Consider the following 22478-nt stretch of genomic DNA (forward strand, 5'->3'; position numbering starts at 1 on the left):
CAAGAACTCGCAACATTTTGTTGAAAAGGCAGGGCAAATACCCATAGAGTCAGGTGACTTATTGGTCAGTTTTGATGTGGTATCATTATTCACTAATTTACCAATTGATGATGCTAGTAAGATTATAGGAGATATCTTGCGTGATGATGATACACTTAAAAACAGAACACGCATGACAAGTGATGAGATCGTAAAACTTATGAAGTTATCCCCTCACATCTACGTACTTCAAATGGCAAGGGAAATTCTATGAACAAAAAGAGGGTCAGGCAATGGGTTCACCCCTCTCAACAATAACATCGAATATCTTCATGGAACACTTTGAAACCAAAGCACTAGATACGTATCCTTTGAAACCCGTTGCTTGGTTCAGATTTGTTGATGACACATTCGTCGTCTGGCGACATGGCAAAGACGAGTTGGTCAAATTCCTAAGTCATCTCAACAATCAACACAAGTGTATCCAGTTCACCATGGAGATTGAGGAGGCAGGTGGCATACATTTCCTTGATGTCAAAGTGCAGAGATCTGACACTAGCTTGAGTTTCGCCATATACCGAAAACCCACTCATACTGATCAATATCTTCATTTTAACTCTAGCCACCATATGTCTGGCAAGAACAGTGTTGTCATTACACTGGTTCACAGAGCACTGACTCTGTGTGATGAAGAACATCGAAAAAACGAATTCAAACACATTGAAAAAGCGTTGAACAAGAATGGCTATCCCTCAAACCTCATACACAAAGCAATCAAGAAACAGACAGGAGAACGATCAGAAGAATTGGTGGACGATGAACACAAAGGCGTTACCTTCATGCCATATATCAAAGGTGTATCAGACAAAATATGTCGGTTTCTAAACCGTGCAGGGGTCAAACCATTCTACTCTAGGTCGGCCAAATTAAGAGACATCCTAAGCCACCCAAAAGATCCTCTGCCCAAGGATCGTGCACCATGTGTGTACTCTATACCTTGCAGTTGTGGTGAGCAATACATAGGCCAAACCAAACGACCACTAAAGGTCAGAATATCTGAACACCGAAGAGCCACAAGTCAAAAGAAAGAAGAAGGCTCGGCATTAGCTGAACATGCTTGCAAAGAAGGTCATGAACCTCTGTGGGACGAAACAACAAAACTGGCACAAGTTTCTCACTTGGGGATGAGGTTGACCCGTGAAGCGTTGGAAATCAGAGTTAATGAAACTTCTACTATCAATAGAAATGACGGCAAAGACATCAGTCGTATGTGGCGCTCTCTATTTTCAAACAACCAATCACAGAGCCGCTAATCTTTATCACATCGTATGTGGCGCTCTCTATTTTCAAACAACCAATCACAGAGCCGCTAATCTGTACCACGTCCGCAAGTGATATAAACGCTCATCATGCATGCAATCAATCAATCGGTCCATGAGTGGCCAAACGGTTCCTGGTAAGCCGTATACTTCTACTACATTATGCAGTCTACAAGTTCTCTGTTGACAAGGGGCAGTCTTCATTGAACAGCTCTTTCTCAGAGCCAATAAACCTTTAATTTAGCGGATAGGCGAGGTCTGCTTGTTTTCTGTACACAAGGGGCAGTCTTCAGTAAACGGCTCTTTTCAGAGCCACTAAAACTTACAAAATCAGCAGATAGGCGAGATCTGCTTGTTTCTGTAGACAAGGGGCAGTCTTCAGCAAACGGCTCTTTTCAGAGCCACCAAAACCTTTATTAGCAGATAGGCGAGATCTGCTTGTTCTCTGTTGACAAGAGGCAGTCTTCAGTGAACGACTCTTTTCAGAGTCATCAGTAGACAAGGGACGGTCTACATGTCTCATTCTTAGGTAGGCTACTTTGTCCTGAAGAAGTCAGAGCTACTCCTGACGAAAGTTTGACAGCGAACCCGCTAAAAACCCACTAATTGTTATGAATTCCCGTCGTAAAAGCCTATCCCACAATTTAACCTTCGTAATTGATTAGCATTGTTTAAACGTCTATTTTGTCACAGTAATGAATCCTATCACAACTTTTTCAAATTTCAAATCATAGGACAAAAGTATTTCACACAAAGGGTATTCTGTCGGTCCAACATCCGGGCTATCTCTAGTCTCGGGCCCAAACTGCATGTGGCTCACGGTTTGTTATGAACAACAGAAACCGGCTGTGAAGGAGGCTACATAGTGATGTTGTTGGAGTGACATTCAATTTCGGAAAAAACAACACTCGACCATGGAATTTAATTTTAAGTTTGTCAGTATATAAACGGTAAATCAAGTAAGTTTCTTCCACTCTGAAGACTTAGAAACGGTTGTTTGATTCCACTGACTATTTGCGATCGAAATTTACATAACACCAATGACAGAAATCATCAACAAAAATTGAATCAGGGACTTGTTTTCACTCGACCATGAGTCGCATCATCAACCGGAAGTGACATGGCACGAACCGAGAGAATAATAAAATACTTGGACTTCAAGTGTTTGAATCCCAATAAATGTTTATGTAAAAATGTCGCGCGAGAAACTTTTTAATTCAGTGCGAGTGGTTAATATTTTATTTATAAAGAAAGTAAGGTGATGCGTTGTTCTTTCCGGCTTAAACTCTCACCTGTAATAATAGCGAGCGTCAACATACTAGAAATTCTATTATTCTTTAGGACAACATGATCAAATGACAATACTTCGATACAAACCCGTGGCGATATCCGGTATTGACTTTATCAACACTTTGCCGTTATCGAATCGCTTCACCTTTTGGCCTTAAATACAGCCTGGATCTATGAAGGGTTGTTTGCGCTATTTTAAAGTTCTATGAACTGCCTCAATCTATCACTTGAGTATCTCGCAACCTACTTTTAATAATGCGGTGATTACATTATTAAAAGGGCATTTCGTGATCCACAGCCTCATCCCACACTTTTCTCAAAAAAAGTTGAGATTTTTATATCACTGGAAACCTCTAGCTACATAATGTTTATGTACACAATATTTCTTGCAGATTAATTCGTTTAGCAAATATATTGTGAAACTTGAATTTCGTTCTGGTATACCAGAACGAAATTACAACGCATTGTCTATGGAGAAGTGTAATACACATAATCATGCATAACTCGCAAACGCAAAATCGGAATCAACTGAAATTTTGGGAATAGACTTTTACGTGGATACATACTGAAAAATGTCACAAAAAGAGGATGCTAGGATCACGAAATACTGTGGCGAAGATAACGACATTTTCTGTGATCAGCTGCAGAGTATTGTAGATAGCATCATAGCAGTCACAAACATTTTATTATTATTATTATTATTATTATTATTATTATTATTATTATTATTATTATTATTATTATTATTATTATTATTATTATTATTATTATTATTATTATACTTATTATTATGGGGACTCTAATGATAAGGTTGGAGACGATAATGAAGCGTTTGAAACCGTTATTGGAAAAGATCAATTAACAATGAGAAATGATAATAGAGAGAAAAGGATGAATCAAATTAAAGTTTTCAGTTATGTAGGCAAATCTAAAATTTCTACTCAGACAGATTCGCCAGGACTAATGGCACTACTAAAGAAGTCGTCCGCCGTGGGTGAGGAAACTGTTTAAGTGACTAGTAATTTTGGATTTGTCTACATAACTAAGAACTTTAATTTACTTCACAATCCTAATGAATTTGTTCCAAGAATAAAACAAAGTAATCATATTCTACAGGATACACGGGACCAAAAACAACAGTCAAAAGTGGCGAGAACAGAATTTAATAACACACAATTCAGAATGGACTTTGATGTTCAAGGACAAATTTTATTTTTTAAATCTTTACCTAGAGCGGCAGCGGACATAAACGTTGAACAAAACCAGTGCGTATAGCCGGATTCGAACCTTCGTAATACTAGCTCAACGCTCTATCCAACTGAGCCATGGAGAAGAGTGGAAGATTAACATCTATATTAGGTATTAGTTTCGAATGATGTTCATCATATTGCTAAGCGGAAGGTATCATACGAGCATATTTAAATTTAAATTTTATGCTCTTCAGAATGCAGCAAAGATATGACAGCAGTTTGAGGATGCTTCAAAGATACAGCAAGAAATTTGGGTATAAACAGAAAGGTCAGCCGTGGATCAGGAAAGAATCATAGGATTTAGTAGAAAAGAGAAGAAAAATCAAATAGAATCAAGCATAAGCTTCCTGAAGAATACCGGCGCAAAAGTTAACGTCACTACTACAGATTCAAAAGTCCGAAATTTGAAAAATATCATCAAAGAGCAGATTTTTGCATTTGTGTAAAAAGTATAAGTGGGCTAAATCTACAAGTGATATAACCAACTACCATGACTATAGCGATCTAAAGTATTATGTGATTCCCAGCTTCTACAGATGGCTTTAAATGGGACATTAAGTTATTGTAAAGTAATCACTAAGTGAATATTAATTTGTTATAAAGGTGATCTTTAAAGAGCATGCAACCATGTTGGACTTAGCGGTGAATACCATTAGGCTTTCCAGTTGACATCCGTATTAACCCATGTTATAGAAAATTGCGAATACATGGAATACGCAGAACTAAGTATTTTAGTCCGTAGTTTAAAAACAAAAAGAAAAAAATGGCTCTGAATTTACAGAATTTGTACATTTCTGGTGTTATTTTTCCCGTTATTTTCCTTTACGGGCTCTCATTTTTAACCGTGTTGAAGACTAATTGCCTGCACCCCATGTTTATGTCAATACGACTATGATAATGGATACTCTTATAAAGGTAATACAGGCCAGTGTAACTGATATTGTATTCCCATTAAACATGTAAATTGGTTTTTTGAGTGGTTGTTGTGCATTGGTGATGAAGTAACCAATCGTTTGTAGCTTCAGTCTTTTACTGCTCTTTTATTTTGTAAACTTTAGCCTAATTTCTCTCCACAAAATGCACGTCTTCCCATTATACGACGTATAAAATCGTTTAATGGCTTGTATGGGTTTCAAAGCTGCGTCCGGACTTTAGTACATTTTATTTGAAGCAGTACTTAAACTTGAGCTCTAGTGTCCGTAATTATTTTGGAGCCTACTAAAAAAATATATACAAAATAAATGTATAATATGAAAAGAGTATGCAAGAGAGAAAGAATGATAATACCAATAAATTCAGTTCTCTGGAGATCAGCTAAATCAAAATGAAGTGAATAAACTTGTATCACTTGGCAAGTAAGTACAGTAAATTTGTGAATATTCTCAGTCATCCAGGTAGATAAACATAATAAAATGAATATTAAATCTGTTCATCTGGACTTACTATTTTTGATAGCGACAGTATCGCGTCTCATCCAAGACGCATCATCAGGCTGACTGACCAGGTTGTTGACTATTGACCTGTGACGTACTTGATGGTATGACGTCACAGGGGAGTCGCCGGGGTAGTTTCCGGATTGCTGCGTCGTAGGTCCTTGACAGGTTGTGGCGAAGTCTCCCATTTTTGGATTGTTTGGTCACAGTTGAGAACAATGGCTCGTTAAATACCACAGTGTACAGGAAATCCACTCATCAGTCAGCCACCTGGACAACCGATTCTTTAGAAATGCTTAGTCGCGCTAAAAGTCGATCGATACATGTTAAAATCAGGCACAATTCAGAGATACACTTTTTTGCTATGAAATTAATTTTCTCGGTCAAATATAAAGCAATAATTTTTTTTTCTTCAGTAATGTCAGTTAAAAACGTCTCTGGTGTTAAAATTAAGCATCAAATTGTGTCTTTTAGTGTGATATTTTTGATTTTTATAGGCCTTGAATTCGCCCGCGAGCTTTTTACGGAATTCATGTTTTAGCGTCTCAAACTAATATAGTTTGCTAAAGAAAGATATTTCCCACCCTGTAAGGCACATCGTGTGGGTCTATATGTTATAGTTTTGTCAGAATTTCCGTTTTTGTTTTACCCTTTTTCCCTTCATTCTCCGAAAATGTCTAACTCAGTACTTTTATCTCGAGAGCAACCTTTGTTGTTTATCCAGGTCAATTTTCCATTGAAAGCAAATTGCCCGACCAGCGATTTGGTAGCCCAAATCCCCAATTGAGTGTTCTGGTTAAACATGATCAGTAGGAGCGCTATAGGCCTGGGAATTTCTTTGCTATATTGAAGTTCTAGCAACACTGTAGCCATGCCTGTATTCCTATTAAACCCAGGGATATCGATCCACAATGCTAGTATTAGCCTTAGATTTCACGCGTTGATTTTGAAAAATGGTCAGCCGGCAGTAAAAATGGTGAAATGAAAACGCAAATTCTGACAAAACTATGATATATCGCTCACGGTGATGTGCGTTAGAAAGTTGGGAAAATCCTTCATTAGCGAACTATCTTACTTTGAAAAGCTAAAAGGTTGATCAAAAAAAGGCTCGCGGGCAGAGTTTAAGCCTATCAAAATCGAAAATCTTACACTAAATGACTAAATTTCACGCCTAAGTTTCACACTAGAATTTTAAAAAAAATACAGTATCAAGCACTACAATTTTTCCTGACATTTACTGAAAAAATGAAAATGATTGCTTTTCATTTGGCCGAGAAAATTCATTTTACATCGAAAAGGTGTAACTAAAAATTTAGCTCATTTCAACACCAAATTCGATCGTTTGTATTGCCTCATTAAATGACTGAGTGAGCCTTGCATAACAAAAGAATCGGTTGTCCAGGATGCTAACTGTCATACGGACCAATACCTGTTGTTCGATTCGCACCATCCGCTCATTCACAAACTCGGGGTAATTAAAACCCTATTTCATCGTGCAGAAAAAATCCCATCTACCGAGGAGGCTAAGTTGGAAGAACGTAATTACCTCAAATCTGCGTTAGGTACTTGTAGGTACCAGAACTGGACATTTGAGAAAGCTCTAAAACCTCGCGAGAAATCAAAATCCATCTCGTCTGATTCCTCTGCCACAAGGAGCACTCGTCCAAGGAACATCACCATCCCATACATTGCTGGGGTTTCGGAGAAGCTTAAGCGAATATTCGGGAAACACAACATCCCCGTCTCTTTGAGACAGAAACTAGTGCATCCCAAGGACAAACCCCCCGCAATAAACAAAGTAATATTGTTTATGCCATCCAGTTCAAAGACTCTGACTGTGAGGACTCCTATATAGGGGAGATTAAACAACCCTTGCACAAGCGTATGTATCAGCACCGTAGACCCAGTTCTACAGGTTTGAACGATTCTGCAGTTTATACGCACCTCAAATTTGCCAATCATTCTTTTGAGGACAAGGATGTGCTAGTGCTCGACAGAGAACATAAGTGGTTTGAAAGAGGAGTTAAGGAGGCAATACATGTCCGGCGGGAGGAACCTTCGCTCAACAGAGGAGGGGGACTTCGCCACAACCTGTCAAGGACCTACGACGCAGCAATCCGGAAACTACCCCGGCGACTCCCCTGTGACGTCATACCATCAAGTACGTCACAGGTCAATAGTCAACAACCTGGTCAGTCAGCCTGATGATGCGTCTTGGATACTGTCGCTATCAAAAATAGTAAGTCCAGATGAAAAGATTTAATATTCATTTTATTAAGTAAGTACAGTGATAACTTGATATTATTATTACCATTTAAAATGTTTGTGACATTGACATGGTTAAAAAGAGGAAGTGCAATTTTCAGTCTTAAACCTTGTTTTTTCAAAATATAAAAAACAAGATTTGTAGTATTTATAGATATATAAAATATTGATAATAAATGAGTTAATATTGACAGTAGACGTAATAATCTAGAAATTGTTCCATTATAGCTAGTTATAGAGAGGAGGGTGATAACCTACGATTTACGACAAGTGTTGCCGATAATTCGAAAGAAATATTATATACTAGTATATGATATTAAAGCCTCGTAAACAGAGCAATAAAAATTTTGAGCAGGAAACACACACAAATGATGTTGATGACGTCTTCCTGATGACTTGTTTCGATTAAGGATATCGAGTCTAAGCATTCGGTTAACGTCACCAATTTCTTGTTAGAACTCTCCAAAGCTGTAGAGCAAACAACGGGGACATCCGAACACTGACTAGTTTCCCCTAAGAGATACCTTCATGATATCACCGTTTTCAGCATTAATACATATAAAATTGCCTTGTGGGAGCACGTGTGGCCGAGTGGATAAGGCGCCCGACTCATAATACATAGGTTGTGAGTTCGAGCCCCGCTCGTGCCAACGTGTTGTGTCCTTGGGCAAGGCACTTTATCCTCATTGCCTACTTGGGGGATGTGGTTGGGTTGGATTGGATGTTTGTATAGTTGTTTGTTTCAATGTTGCAATATTGGCGCTGATTAAGCTGCTGCCTGCAAATTGCATTCTGTCTGTTTAGGTGTGTTTAATGTACAATTCTAGCAATTTGACCTGCGGGTCACGATTAGAGTTTGAAATAAAAAACCTTCCTTTTTTTTTTGATTGACAGAACAGGGAAATATGCTTCAAAACAAATTGCAACGAGTGTCAACTTGTAATGTAATAATTATTCTCTTCGAATGGAGTTAAACTTGTTTTTGCAATAGATATGCCCTTTAAAGAGAATGAATAAGCTATATTCCGAAACCGATGTTGGGTGTGAGTATGATGAAGCGTGTGCAATAAGGTGCAATAATGATGCAGAAAAGAATATCAGGACAACATTTAATGGAACAAATGCAGCAATTACAGACCTGACATTTAGTATGGAATATTTGCTCGCAAAATTCCAAGACTTGTCTGGAAGGGGTCTACATAAACGGCACGGGCAAAATATTAATTGGGGTGTGTCGAGAGATTTTATAAAATAATTTTTGACAGAAAATGTGCTTTCCATAGTGTACATTATGGCGCTCATAATGTAGTGATTTACCTAAAATGGTGGTTTTAAGGAGACTGAATTGGATTACAACAAGACTGCTAATGTGCCATGAAATGCTAAGCAATTACTTCATGTGTGCGAATTCAAAGTGTCAAGAGCCTTTTGCTCCAGGTTGCGGTTGGTTTTGACACAATGTTCTGTGTTCATTGTTCTGTAAGTCAACCCAAGTAAATAAATAAGGCGACTTTCGGTCCATCGTCATGTTTATCATTGGTGGTTCGGCATTGGGCTAGACTTTTGTCACAATAGAGATGCCGATCAAATACGAATTGGGACCAAACCATAGCGAATACGTAATTAGAGGAACTTATTTATCAAATACGACCTTTTAAATACAAGTATTGGTGCCCCCGTTCTGCGATTTCATCATGACGCACTCAAGTGTTCAACAGATAAGCATCTATTTGCAATCAATCAACGTTCAAAAGTAATCCCGCGAAAAACATTTGTCGGAGTTCTAGGACGAGACTTGTATTTAGATGCCACAAAGTCAAACATTCTTATGTTTTCCTTTATTTTGGTCAGTGAACCAATTATGAATTTCTTTTCTACATACATGCGTTAGTTCCCGCAAAACCTGCTTTATTTTATTAAAATTGAAGTTGAAGACGAGAAACAAACAAACGTGACAGCCGAACATGACTTTTAAAAAAGACAAAAATAAGTCTTTATCAATCGACGCGTGTACCTTCCTCCCTCTTTCACCATCCGCATCATCTTCCCTCATCCTGTTTACGTCTTAAACTGAGCCACTTGGCCTAAATATCTCGATGTTTATGTTGTATTCATCCCAAATGCTGGAACTCATATCATATTCATTGCAATCCAATTAGATTGATTGTTGAACATTCCGAACGAGCAAGATTCGAGTTTCATTTCTCTTATTGTCTCCTGTATCAATCATCAATCATTTGAAAGTTATCTTTTCTTCAAATAACCAACTATACCAATTTGATATATACTCCTTCTTTGTTCAGATTACGTTTTTTATAATTGACAGGAAAAGTCAGCGAAATTGTAACGAAAAATGTCAATTCGGTACATTTAAATATTTAAATGGAAAGATATTTTCAGATGGTATAAAGTGTGTGTGATTCTTTAGTTAACGTCTCTAGTGTATTTTCTTCGTAGCCTCTAAAACACCGCAAGGAGAGTACGTTTTATTTGTAACAAAATTAAATTCAAAACTTGAAAGATCTACAAATGATTTAATATGGGGAGTATATCAAAGAGAATTATGCGACACAAATATAAAAATTGCTAAAATTGCTCTGCAGAAACGCAAGCGGGTAAAATGGAACGAGTGAACTGTTACACAAATATTGAATGTTTATGAGTACAATGGCAAGAATATTTTCATATAGGTGAAATGGACTATTGGATTCAACAAGTCTTTACAACAAGGCCTTGCCGAGTTGGATGGAACATGTTGAATGAAATGTCACCAAAAATCGTATTGTATTGCTTGTATTTAAAGAAATTGGTTTCCTTCTTGAGTAAAATACCAAACCATATTAGAAAACCCTCGCATTGGCCCCTTGTGTACAAAATACTAACTCCTTGTGAACTTCACAAATGCGTTTTCATACCAACCGTCGAGATTCAGTTAATATACACAATATTTAACAAGAAAGTTTGCTTCTTATTCAGTGCTCTATTAAAACCATTGCAGTGGATCGTGGAGAAATGTGGGTCATGTTTGAATAGAGAAAGAAAACAGTACCTCCCGATTATTTTTTCAGCGCAGTAGTGTGGGAATTACTCATGTCAATATTACTTATCTTCATAAAAAGGGACACACATTTTGAACCTGATATAGGCAGATGCGCTTCGTCATTTTTTCCTCAATTGTTTAAGGGAGCGATCGTTATTTATGGCAGGGGGGAATGGGTAAATTTAGGGGGGAACACGAAATTTTTTTGTGGTCTTGAGGGGGGAACCTGAAATTTTTAGTTGAACCAGGAGGGGGATTGTTAGATTTTAAATGGAGAAAATTGGGAAAACAAGGGGGAACGCGAAAATTTTGAGCGGACGCGAGGGGGAACGCGAAATTTTTTGTCAATATTTTTGCCAAAACACCCATTCCCCCCCCCCTGCCGTAAATAACGATCGGTCCCTAAGATCATGATTTGCTGTATGTTTAACTTGTCCAAATAAAAAGGGAAACCGAAAAGATTTGTAAATATGTGCATTTGCACCGACAAAGATGAGTGCGCTGGGTTAAACCACTCTCTGGATACTGGAAGGAGGATGATAGTGAATTCCCTTTGTAAATGATGGGAACTAAATACAACAATAGGCGTCATGATTAGTGTAGCAAAAATGCTTCCTAGCGCAAATTTTGTTTTACAATAGCATCTTCCACATACTGATAAATAGACAATCTCTCCGTTCGAAACCGCGTCGGGAATATTCATATTCATATTATTCATTTTGTTACGAGTCGTACTTGACTCAAGGCCAAAATCACCTTTTACCCGAACTCACACGAATGCACAACACAAATACACTGTTCGATTATGCTAACAAAATCTAAGTCTTTAATTGAAAGCAAGTTTCGTTTGGTACAATATAATGACTACAAATGCACATATACATTAATCAAATATAATCACTCTTTATCTATTTTGTACTTAGCCAGCATTCTTCTTCTTGGTGATCATAAAGTTCTTGTAATGTTCTGGACGACTGATGTAATATATCCCTATTCACTTGTCCTGCGACAATCAGCGAAGTCCTTTGTACACTTGCATTGATAACTCCTTGCGTATAAAATCCTTACACGAAAATGGTGTTCTCCAAACACGTTTACAACTCCTTGCGCAATTCTCCTATACTAAACTCCTTGCGCCATCCTCCTATGCTAAACTCCTTGCGCCGTTCTCCTATGCTAAACTCCTTGCGCAGTTCTCCAAATTTAACTCCTTGCGCTGCTTTCTCCAAACTTGGTGCTATTTCCACCTTTCACACAATATCTTCAGGAAGCAGGACTGCGATGCAGTTGTCCCCACTTTTTTTGACAGTTGCGTTGAATCAAAATACCAGACTTCAGCAAGTAGACAGAAGAATATATTTCCTTTCTTGGAAGAATAACGTTCTTTGACGTATTCTAGATCTTCTCCGACAACACTGGTAAATAGTAGTACTTTGACTACATAAAATATTTCTGGTTTGCAATTTCCTTTCTTTGAAGGAATTGGACTGTAAGCATAGCCCAGATCAACACTATCAACTGTGACAATAATAAAGGCTATTGCAGCCTGTCAGATCTGTATCCAGATGATAATAATTGTAACCTTTTCCATAAAGTCCGACACAATCCGCAGTAGACCCTATGTCTTACTTTGGTCCATTTTCGTAGCTCCGAAATAATAATCATAATTTCAGTCAAGGCTGAACTTGTAGCACTGTAGGAATCCTCCATGGCCACACTTTGTAATACTCTCTGAGTACCCAGCTTAATTATTATTGATCTCTCTTTTTGAGAGATAACTACACCAACCACATATTACAATCACATCGACACAGGTCTGCCTAGAATTACTATTAGCATTGTGTTTTATCCCCCATCTGGGATTTCCCCAATGTTCTAATCATAGACATTAACATTTCACCTTACATCACTTCCTGTGGGTTTTTCCCATGATATCATCATCTTTCTTTACAGTCTCAGGGATTTCCCCTTGACATAAATAGTCTTCATAAATGATGTTGTTATTGCATTCATCTGGGTTTTCCCCATGATGTCATAATAAACAAACTATTGCATGATTATAAAGGTAACTTCCCCTATTTCATGATACACAATTATACAGGGTACATCACAATATCTATATAGCTAATTTTAAGAGGTGACATTCCTCTAAAAATCCTAATAATAGCAAGAAATAATTGCCCTGTGCAACTTTTTAACACGTCGAAAAGCACCGTGTTTTGGGCCCAAATAGAGTAAAATTGCACAATTTTGCGCTTCAAGGTCGCACGAACTGGCCCATCAAAAAAACACACCATTTTGAGCTAAAATAGTCTATTTTTCACATGCTTCGCCGCAACACAGACCTCAATACTTACTATGTTTCTTTGCCCTATTTCTTTGAAACGTTTGAATATACTGTGTTTTTACAGTGCCATAACTATAATGCACGTCACGTTTACAACACGGATAACTATATGCGACAATACGATAAGGTTACCCTAAGTACTCCTAGAGAACATTTTTGCGAATATTTCGTGGTACAAATTGAAACATAGGAGCATATTATTACTAACGAACACATAAAAACTCCAAACTCATTCACTTTTGAGTCGTTCTTAAGTGCCGATCATTTACAAAACTATTACCTCCCAACCTACTTAAAAAGTAAGATCCATAATAACTTCCTGCAGGTATATCATGAAGCTCGACTTTAAGACTCTATATGTTCGAAGCAAGAAATCGCGAAACACCTCACATGTGTGTATAGTTTGATCAGCTCGTAATCGGCGGGAATTGTTAGGCTTTCACCACTACGCCTAAAAGTAGACCCAAGTTAAGAGTGATATAGTTGACCTGTCTGATCTATATTGTGCGTGTTAAATAAAATAGACAAATTATAGGACCTGAAATAATAATTCTGTGATACTTCTGGCGAGATATCACAAGACAATTCTTGAAATAAAATATATTGATATTAATCCGCGATGTTATAAGGCCCGCCGATTACGTGCTGATCAAACTATAATGTAAAAGTAGGATGTTACATACACACACTGTGGCAATATTAGCGGCGATTTCATATAATTGAAAACACAAACGTAAAAACAGCTTAAATTGCACGAGCCCCGCAGGGTGAGTGCATCGAACACATCAACATCTCAGTACAAGTGCATTATTGTGTTCAATTTCTCGCGCAGCAAGTAATACGAAGTGGACATCACTTCAATAGGGCATCCAGGGGCCAGTAATATAATCAAACGCACTACCCGTTTCATTAATAGTGGGCCCAACAAATAACTTATTTTTGATCCTTTACACAGCTCAAAGTGTTAGCCATGATTTGCTATGGATAAGTTCTGTAGGCCATAGGGCCTAATACTTAAGCAATTTTTGGAACTGGCCGGTGTCTTTATTGGGCGTATTATCGTGTGTCAACCAGTAATGTCCGTGCAAATACCTGGATTTCATCATTTTAATGGCTTTCATGTTTTTATTGGGAGAAGTTTCATGTGAACATGTGATATAGCGAATCGTGATTTTTATGCAGTTAAGGAATAAATGAGAGAGTACTCAGCATCTGTCAGGCTCAAAATCTCCCCTTTTACAGGGCAAGGTAATATTGAATAATTCCCAGACTATTGCATTAGGACAAATAAACATGGTATAGTTTTCCGCTCCAATAAAACATAACCCACATTCTCTGAGGACATCTCAACACTCAATAGAGTTTGATAGAACATTCACAAGCAAACTTTCTTTACATACCGTTTGTAAGAAAACGCCATTATGACGTTTAAAAGGAGTTCATATTTTTGCTCTCACGTCTCATATTTGTGTTGTACTCGAAAGGAGCCAACGTGAGGGTTTTTTAAAAATATATTTGACAAATCTAGAACATTTAGGCGGAAACCAATTTCTATGCAATAAAACCCTATGCACTTTCCATACGACTGCTTCTGTAAATTTTGACAAAAAAAGGTCCGGAATCCAAAACCCTGGTGTGATAATCGGGTTTCCCTATCTAAGTTTTCTGCTCTTCAAGATTAACATAAATACCGGGTTCTTTAAAGAGGCACTTCATGATCCATAGCTTTATCGTCCGAAATATTCGCAAACAAAAACATTTCTTACATTTCGGTCGTTTTACAAAAATATCGCCCATATCTACTACTGTAATTATCCACATTCTCGCATATTCAATGCCCAAATCAATTGAAATTTGGAAACAAGCTTTTTCTCGTGGATATCTATTGAACTCTAAAAAGAGCATGTTAAAACTACAACATACCGGTTTGAATGTATTTCCTTTTGCAATTCTGGGACGAATTCTTGATATTTTAATAGTCCACCTTAAGTTTCCTCTTTTCTCTTTAAAAGCACAGTTCTTAACACACATGCCATAATTGTGTATTCCGTATCCTATTTCAGAGAATTTAGTAATGGTAATGATATATTATGAATTAATCTTGATACATTTATTTTGAGTTCAAGGTCATACAGGGGTCAAATAGGGTTGATTAGGCTACTGAAAATCACTTTGAAATTCACTATTTGCTGCCCATTAAGTGATGTGATCATCAGAATAATATCAAAAGGCTCTAGCATTATGTGCATATAGCATTATAATCAGATTTGGCTTAAATATGGAGGAGGGGTCTGTTTTGGCGTCAAATGTTAAAATTCTAAAGTTGACCCAATTTGAATGAAAATTACTGTATGTGATCGTGGTATAAAAATGAAGGTCATTTCAAGGTCACCAGAGGTCAACCAAAGGTCAACCAAATATCAAAAAAGGTAAAACAGTTGTCCTATTTGAATGGAAATAAGTATATGTGATCATAGTGATGTTTATATGATTCAAAACATGATGGAGGTCATTTCAAGGTCATCAGAGTGTTTAATATGACAACGGGTAGTTTTGTATGGAAAAGTTTGTATTTTCTAGACTAAACCAATCATAAATGATTAAAAACAATTAGTAGAATTGTTTAGCTGTAAGGCCATTAGTCTTTTAGATGCTAAATAGAGTCCAAATCCAATTTACAGCCTTTACAGAAGCAGATTACGCACTAAAAATACCAATCCCATAGAGTTTGTGTGTACCACATCCCCCACCACCACATCCCCACCACCGCCACCCTGCCCATTCTGAATTCTATGAAGCACAGTGTCAATATTAAAAAAGTTCAAGTATTTCTTTTTACAGGGTTGAAAGTGCATTTTATTTAGCAATAAAATGAGACCACAAGCATGACAATAACTTCTTGCTTGACAGAGATATCATCATTTGTTTTGAGTCGACTTTGGCAAAATGTAACGTCGCCACCTTGTTTTGGTGGCGAGCTCAAGACACACGACCATTCCGTATCCTATTTCAGAGAATTTAGTAATGGTAATGATATATTATGAATTAATCTTGATACATTTATTTTGAGTTCAAGGTCATACAGGGGTCAAATAGGGTTGATTAGGCTACTGAAAATCACTTTGAAATTCACTATTTGCTGCCCATTAAGTGATGTGATCATCAGAATAATATCAAAAGGCTCTAGCATTATGTGCATATAGCATTATAATCAGATTTGGCTTAAACATGAAGGAGGGGTCTGTTTTGGCGTCAAATGGTAAAATTCTAAAGTTGACCCAATTTGAATGAAAATTACTGTATGTGATCGTGGTATAATAATGAAGGTCATTTCAAGGTCACCAGAGGTCAACCAAAGGTCAACCAAATATCAAAAAAGGTAAAACAGTTGTCCTATTTGAATGGAAATAAGTATATGTGATCATAGTGATGTTTATATGATTCAAAACATGATGGAGGTCATTTCAAGGTCATCAGAGGTCAAGCAATGTCAACTTTTTGTATTAGATAGATTGTTATGAAACTTAGTGCCTATATTTTTCACAAAAAGACAACTTTGTCCAAAGTCATTTCAAGGTCATCAGAGGGGCTGGGCTTTCTTTACGCAAACTTGACATAATTTGCTCTAGCTCCTTAAGGTAAGGTAAGGGTAAGCGTCACAAATGACTAACAATGTGAATTTTACCAAAAATGTAATGAGATTTGGAAATAATTGGCCTTGGCTATTATAACCGGGGCCTATAGTGAATACACAGATTTGGGGTCAAAGGTCATTAAAGAGGTATTTTCGTAACATAACCATAATGCTCCTTTTCTGGTGTCTATGAGGGTAAACACATATTTTGATTTCAAGGTTTAATGCAGGGGTCAAACAGGGTTGATTACTGAAAATCACTTTAAAATTTAATATTTGCTGCATATTGGTGAATACACATATTTGGGGGGCCTATTGGGGTCAAATGTCATTAAAGAGGTATTTCCGGTACATAACCAAAATGCTCCTTATAAAATAAGCACATATTTTGTGTTCAAGATTGTATGGACCATCCCCCTGGCAAAATATTGGAATAATTCGAACTTGTAGCTCCATCTATTTTAACCAGGATTTTTCTCAAGGGGACCTTGGATAGCCGTGGGAAACATTTCACGAAAAAGGGCCAAAAAGGTCTAATAGCTAAATCGGTACTGTATATTATACAGTGTATAAGTACAAACACAGTTAGCTCAATCTGTAAGGAGTTAGTTTCAGGTCCGGGATGTCCCTTTTCCTTGCGAATATTGAAAAAGACCAACCAAATTATTCTTAACAGATTTTTTTTCTATAAAAAAATTTTTAAATACGAGCCATAAATATAATATAACAGATCAAAGTATTCTGCCGGATAGACTCAACGCAACCAAATAAGGCGGATATCGGCTAATACATAATGTTGTATATAGATGCCGAACGTATCGATTGCGGGAGTGGCAACTGAGGAGGCAAATATTCTGACTCTGGGTATTTTCCCCATTCTCCTCACTGCCGCCGCAACATGTTGTTCCGCAACTTAAAGTTAAATAATGAAAGTTGTTTGATGAACATTAAATGTGTATGAAAAGGTTTTTTATTGATTTTCAATTATGTCATGCCACGCCGGAACAAATAAAGATATCTCCATGAAATTAACAGAATAAATTGCCGCCGTGTACACCATTATATTGCAGGTATCCTAATTAGATACCCTGTTCATTACTTGTTGCAAACATGACTTTGATCATCCAGGGGCACTTGTAAGTTCATATTCCTTGTTAAAACAAATATAAAATGTTAAAACCTATATCCCAGAAGGTCTGCATTTTAAGATCAATTGCTGACATTTATTTAGATGCGATTAAAATATTCTGTGATTTTGTATTTATATTCGCACTCTATTTCCTGGGAGCAATACCTTAACGCAACTGACATTGAATTTTGAAAGGTACTTAATTTAATACCGACGTGACCAGATGGGCGTTGACATTACAGCTTCTAGACAGCATGTCTGGAAAAGTGACCTTTGGCACAGCGGGTATTTCAATTGGAAACGCGGGATGCATGTCAAAATTTTCTAGCATATTTGTCTTTTTTTTTTTGCAACTTTGTAGTATTATTGTTAGAGTTTCCGTCGATAATTTTTTTCCGTCCGTCAAAACTTCCCAAATTTAGTTCTTAAAAACATACTAAAAAGTAGAATCCCTCAATGTGTAATTAAGTTGCCTTATACATTTTCAGCAATTTTAATGATATTTGTCTGAAAAATTATTCCTATATCTTAGCATTGTAGCATATCTACTGACCACTTAGTGCTCTTGGTATGGCGGCGCCCATGGGTCACGTGGGCATTACATTTAGTGCCTTTTATTAAATGGCCTATGGTGACTGTACAACGTCATAGGTATGTGTTTATATATGCGTGAAATGTGGGCTACATTGCCAAACACCTCATCAGTTCTGTTCGTTAAATTGTATTAAATGTTGAGACATATTTGTTATCATGGCCTAGATTCGGACACTAGAAGTATTACATCTAATTATGATTCCTATATCATGCATGGTAACGTAACTCCGGGCGACGGATTGAAACATGTCACTGAACGCCTACAAGTAACTTAATATTGGTCTCTCTTGCCGTTCATAATTGCTGGATGTAACCGCATTAAACGGACGTCTGACAAAATCTGAAGAAAAAAACGCTATCACCAAACACCACCAACCCAGTCGAATGGATGCATTCACGGAACGCCTGCAAGTAACATTATATTGTTCTGTCACTGTCACAAGAGAGAGTACACGCGGAAAATATAGCACTTAGATCGGTTACTTGACGCCACTTACCACTTCAAAATTGATAAGATTGAGGCTTCGTATTTGGGCTTTGATATAGCCACGCGATATTTAACACCTCTACAAAGAGTTTATTTTTACAATATTTTAGCTACGTAGTATTATAGCTCTGACACTTTGAAGTCAAAATCCCTATATTGCTACCGTAGCGTATACACGGGCGTGCGCCCCTCCCCCTATCATAAAACAGAGAGAGAAGAGAAATCATATTTGACAATTGCAACTTCAAAAACAAAAACCCATTTAGGCTCGCTTCACGCGAATTTGTTCTATTTAATCTTCAATATGTTATATTTACACGTTTCATGATCCTTTCTTGAGTAAATGTATTTTGATCATTGACTTTGTAGTTATAGTTGAAGTTGTAGTTGTAGTCACAATTTTATAATCATTTATAATTGTAGTTAGATTATAGTAACTCAAAAAGCCACATTGATATCAGAAATTATTTGGAAACGTTCAATTATCAATAAAGAACCTAATTTACTCTTCCTAGACGTCATTTCTGATGGCATGAAATATATAATTGATGTTTGATAATAAAATGCAAAGTGTTTTGACCATTATGCACGAGTATATTCTTAACACTAAATCCAAATTATTCAAAATACAAATTAGTGTTAGATGATATTACGTTACGCGGTCTCTTCAAATCAAGTTTCAGCATGGGATTAGTCTGAGGGATCAGTCTTTCCTTTAATCTTTTAACCAACGCTGGTGATTGTTTCTTTGGTTGCACTATCGAGTGCATCACTGCACCGTTCGCTAATGATGATTCCCCAATTCTTACCCATGTATTGTTAGCCCGACCATAAATAAATGTTCGTATTTATACAGCGCCTTTCACATGTACCAAAGCGCTTTACATTTATTCCGCTGTCGTTAGAATATGTCAGCTGCCATACAATGCCCGCAAAATTAGTCGGAACTCGGAAATATTTATTTTGAGATACAGCCAAACAAAGGAAATATTTCCTTTTGTTTCCTTTTGTTTTGGAAACTCTTTAATTGTTCATATCTTTGGAACTGGTTGTTCAATTTCAATAAGGTTTTCTGCAAAATGCAGCTCAGAAATTTAATATATCCGAGTCCCGACTGATTTTGCTTGATCGCATCACATTATTTGTTTGCATGAATGCTTCACACAATGTACACAATGACTCATCGGTGTTTACACAAAGATGATCAACTCCAAGTAAACTTCTGCTCACGAGATGCGATTGACTATGAGCGTTCTCTGCCTCCCTTGCTCTTTCTTCAATGTCATTCTGCCTGCAACTTTCTTCTATGTACCTAATGTTACTTGTTCTTCTATTTCGCAAGCCAGTTTGCCAGATAGATAAGCCAATTTAGTTGACTTTCTCAGTTGTTCTATCATTCATTCCTGTGGTGCAAGGCTTTTATCCTACTGGCTAGGCTTAGAGGCGCCTGATTCTTTGGAGAATCACAACTTATGAAAGAAATCCCCAACAATTATAATGCCATATGGTCAGGAGTTCTGCACCCAGAACTTCTGCATCACAAAGACGGAATATATTTCAAAGAGAACCATGAAAGTGCAGATAAGACAGGAAGGTAAAAATGCAACATATATCCAAATTTATGCACCCTGCAATGATTCATAAATATTCTGTAAATATCACAAAGATGGAAATGTTAAATTTGAAGAGTGTCATTTTGACGAATTTTATCGAACCTCAATTGCCTTATGGCGAATCTTACAGGGGGCCCTTCAAGATCTGGTACTAGGACAAACCCAACCGCGTTTCTGTTTAGTTTTGTTAATAGTAGTCAATATAATTGAGAATACACTCCACTTAATTAGAGTTACATGGTTTTTTCTTTCTCTTTTCCCCTTATTTCATTTTCGGTTTTGCTTGGGGCCCCTAAACCCTCAGGGCCAATGAACTTCGTCCACCCTATCCTCCCGCTTGCTACGCCCCTGCATGTTTTTTGGCCAAAATAGTAAAATTCGTGTTAATCTGGGGCTAAAACAATCTGAAATTGAATTTTTTCGTGTGCTTTGCGCGCAAATGTCCTAGTAACATCGGAACAAAATATGTTAGTCCCCTCTATATTATTAAATAAACCAAAACTCGGCCGTGAGTTCGGGGCCTCCAAAATTTGGCCTGGCTCAGGGCCCCCACAAGGTAATTCCCGCCCTTGTTAAAAGGGCCCGTACTGCTCCTTGTCCATGGACCCCTGATGCTCGTGCTAGGCCCCTGGATGGACATTGACCATCGACCAGTCATATTGGAAATCAGGGCACCACACCAACCAAGAAACAGAAAAGTCAAAACCAGTGACAATCACTATTTATTTAAGAAACTCAGAGACGAAGGAAGATACCTGTCAAGAAATAGAAATGGAGATGGCGCAAAAAATGTATGATAATCTTTCAGGCCGAAAAGGTATAGCAGAGGAGGAGTGGAGCTTGTTCGAAATCTCGTTAACGGATACGCTGAAAAGAAAATGTGGCATAAAGAAGGCGAGCAAAAGGTCATAAGAATGGAACAGCATGGTGGAATGACACAGTGAAGGAAGTCATCAAAGTAAAGAAGGCAGTGAAATCTGTCAGACAAACGGGACGAACATTTCGATCCCGCATCACTGATGTATGATGAAGCCGGGAACCCTCTCACTGACCAAGAAGGCATAAACAACAGATAGGAGAAATATTTCAATGGACTCCTCAACTTTAGGGACAGTCAATGCTCCCAGGAACCCTTCAATCCAGGTTTTCCCGATAAAGAGGAACCTTCTATCTTGGAAGACGACGTTCAAGCTGTTGTGAAAGCAAGTGATAAATATAACGCAGCAGGTACTGACGATATAACAACTGAAGCCATCTAAGCATGTGGAGATGTTGGAATTAAGTGGCTGACTAGAGTCTTCAGTGCAACATGGGAGGAGAGAGCAACAGACGACTGGCAAAAGGCAATAATGATTCCTAATATCATTAAAAAGAAAGGAGACTGTTCAAAATATAGGATCATCTCCTTGCTGAGACACGCCGGCAAGATGTTAGCGAAGATCAAGATCATAGAGAGACGAATTCGATCCCTAGTGGAGCTGCAACAAAGTGATACACAATTGGGTTTCAGAGAAAAAGGGGATGTACAAATGTCATTTTCGCACTACGACAATTACGCAAAAAGTGTATAGAATTCAACCAGGAACTGCACATGGTGTTTGTAGATCAAGAAAAGGCTTTTGACAGGGTGGATAGAGAACAGTTGTGGGCTTTAATGGAGGGCTATGGTATAAGAGGTCAACTGCTAGATAATGTAGGAGCTCTATATATAAAGACAGCAAATGCATGGTGAGAACCAGAAGTGGTCAGTCAAAGTGGTTTGCCACTGCTCTTCTTGATTTATATGGACAAGATCCCCAAGGAAGCAAATCCAACTAGTGGCGAAATAAAATGAGCTTCTATTTGGAGATGACCAGAGCCTAAACCACAAGGACTCTGCAGGACTTCAAGACCATACCAACAAACTAAATGCAGCATGTATGAAATATTGTTATTAAAGTTAGTATATCCAAAACAGAGACTATGGTGGTTAGCCAATTGCCCAAGGATATTAACATCACCATTAACATCAGCAAGCTAAAACAGACAAAGGAGATTAAGAACTTGGGAAGTATGTTGTCTGAGGGGTCGCCAAGTGCGAAAGGTCTTTGCAAAATAC

The 22478-nt window shown here is 37.5% G+C and overlaps 1 protein-coding gene across 1 annotated transcript; it reads left to right on the forward strand.

The window, feature by feature from the left end:
- Positions 1-311: 311 nt before the first annotated feature.
- On the forward strand, positions 312-21639 carry LOC140154163 (uncharacterized). The gene is made up of 2 exons (XM_072176771.1): positions 312-987; positions 21524-21639. Exons 1-2 carry the CDS (start codon positions 312-314, stop codon positions 21637-21639), a joined length of 792 nt encoding a protein of 263 aa, XP_072032872.1.
- The last annotated feature ends 839 nt before the right edge of the window (positions 21640-22478 follow it).

The sequence above is a fragment of the Amphiura filiformis genome, chromosome 6, assembly GCF_039555335.1.
Source record: "Amphiura filiformis chromosome 6, Afil_fr2py, whole genome shotgun sequence".
NCBI classification, from domain to species: Eukaryota; Metazoa; Echinodermata; class Ophiuroidea; order Amphilepidida; family Amphiuridae; genus Amphiura; species Amphiura filiformis.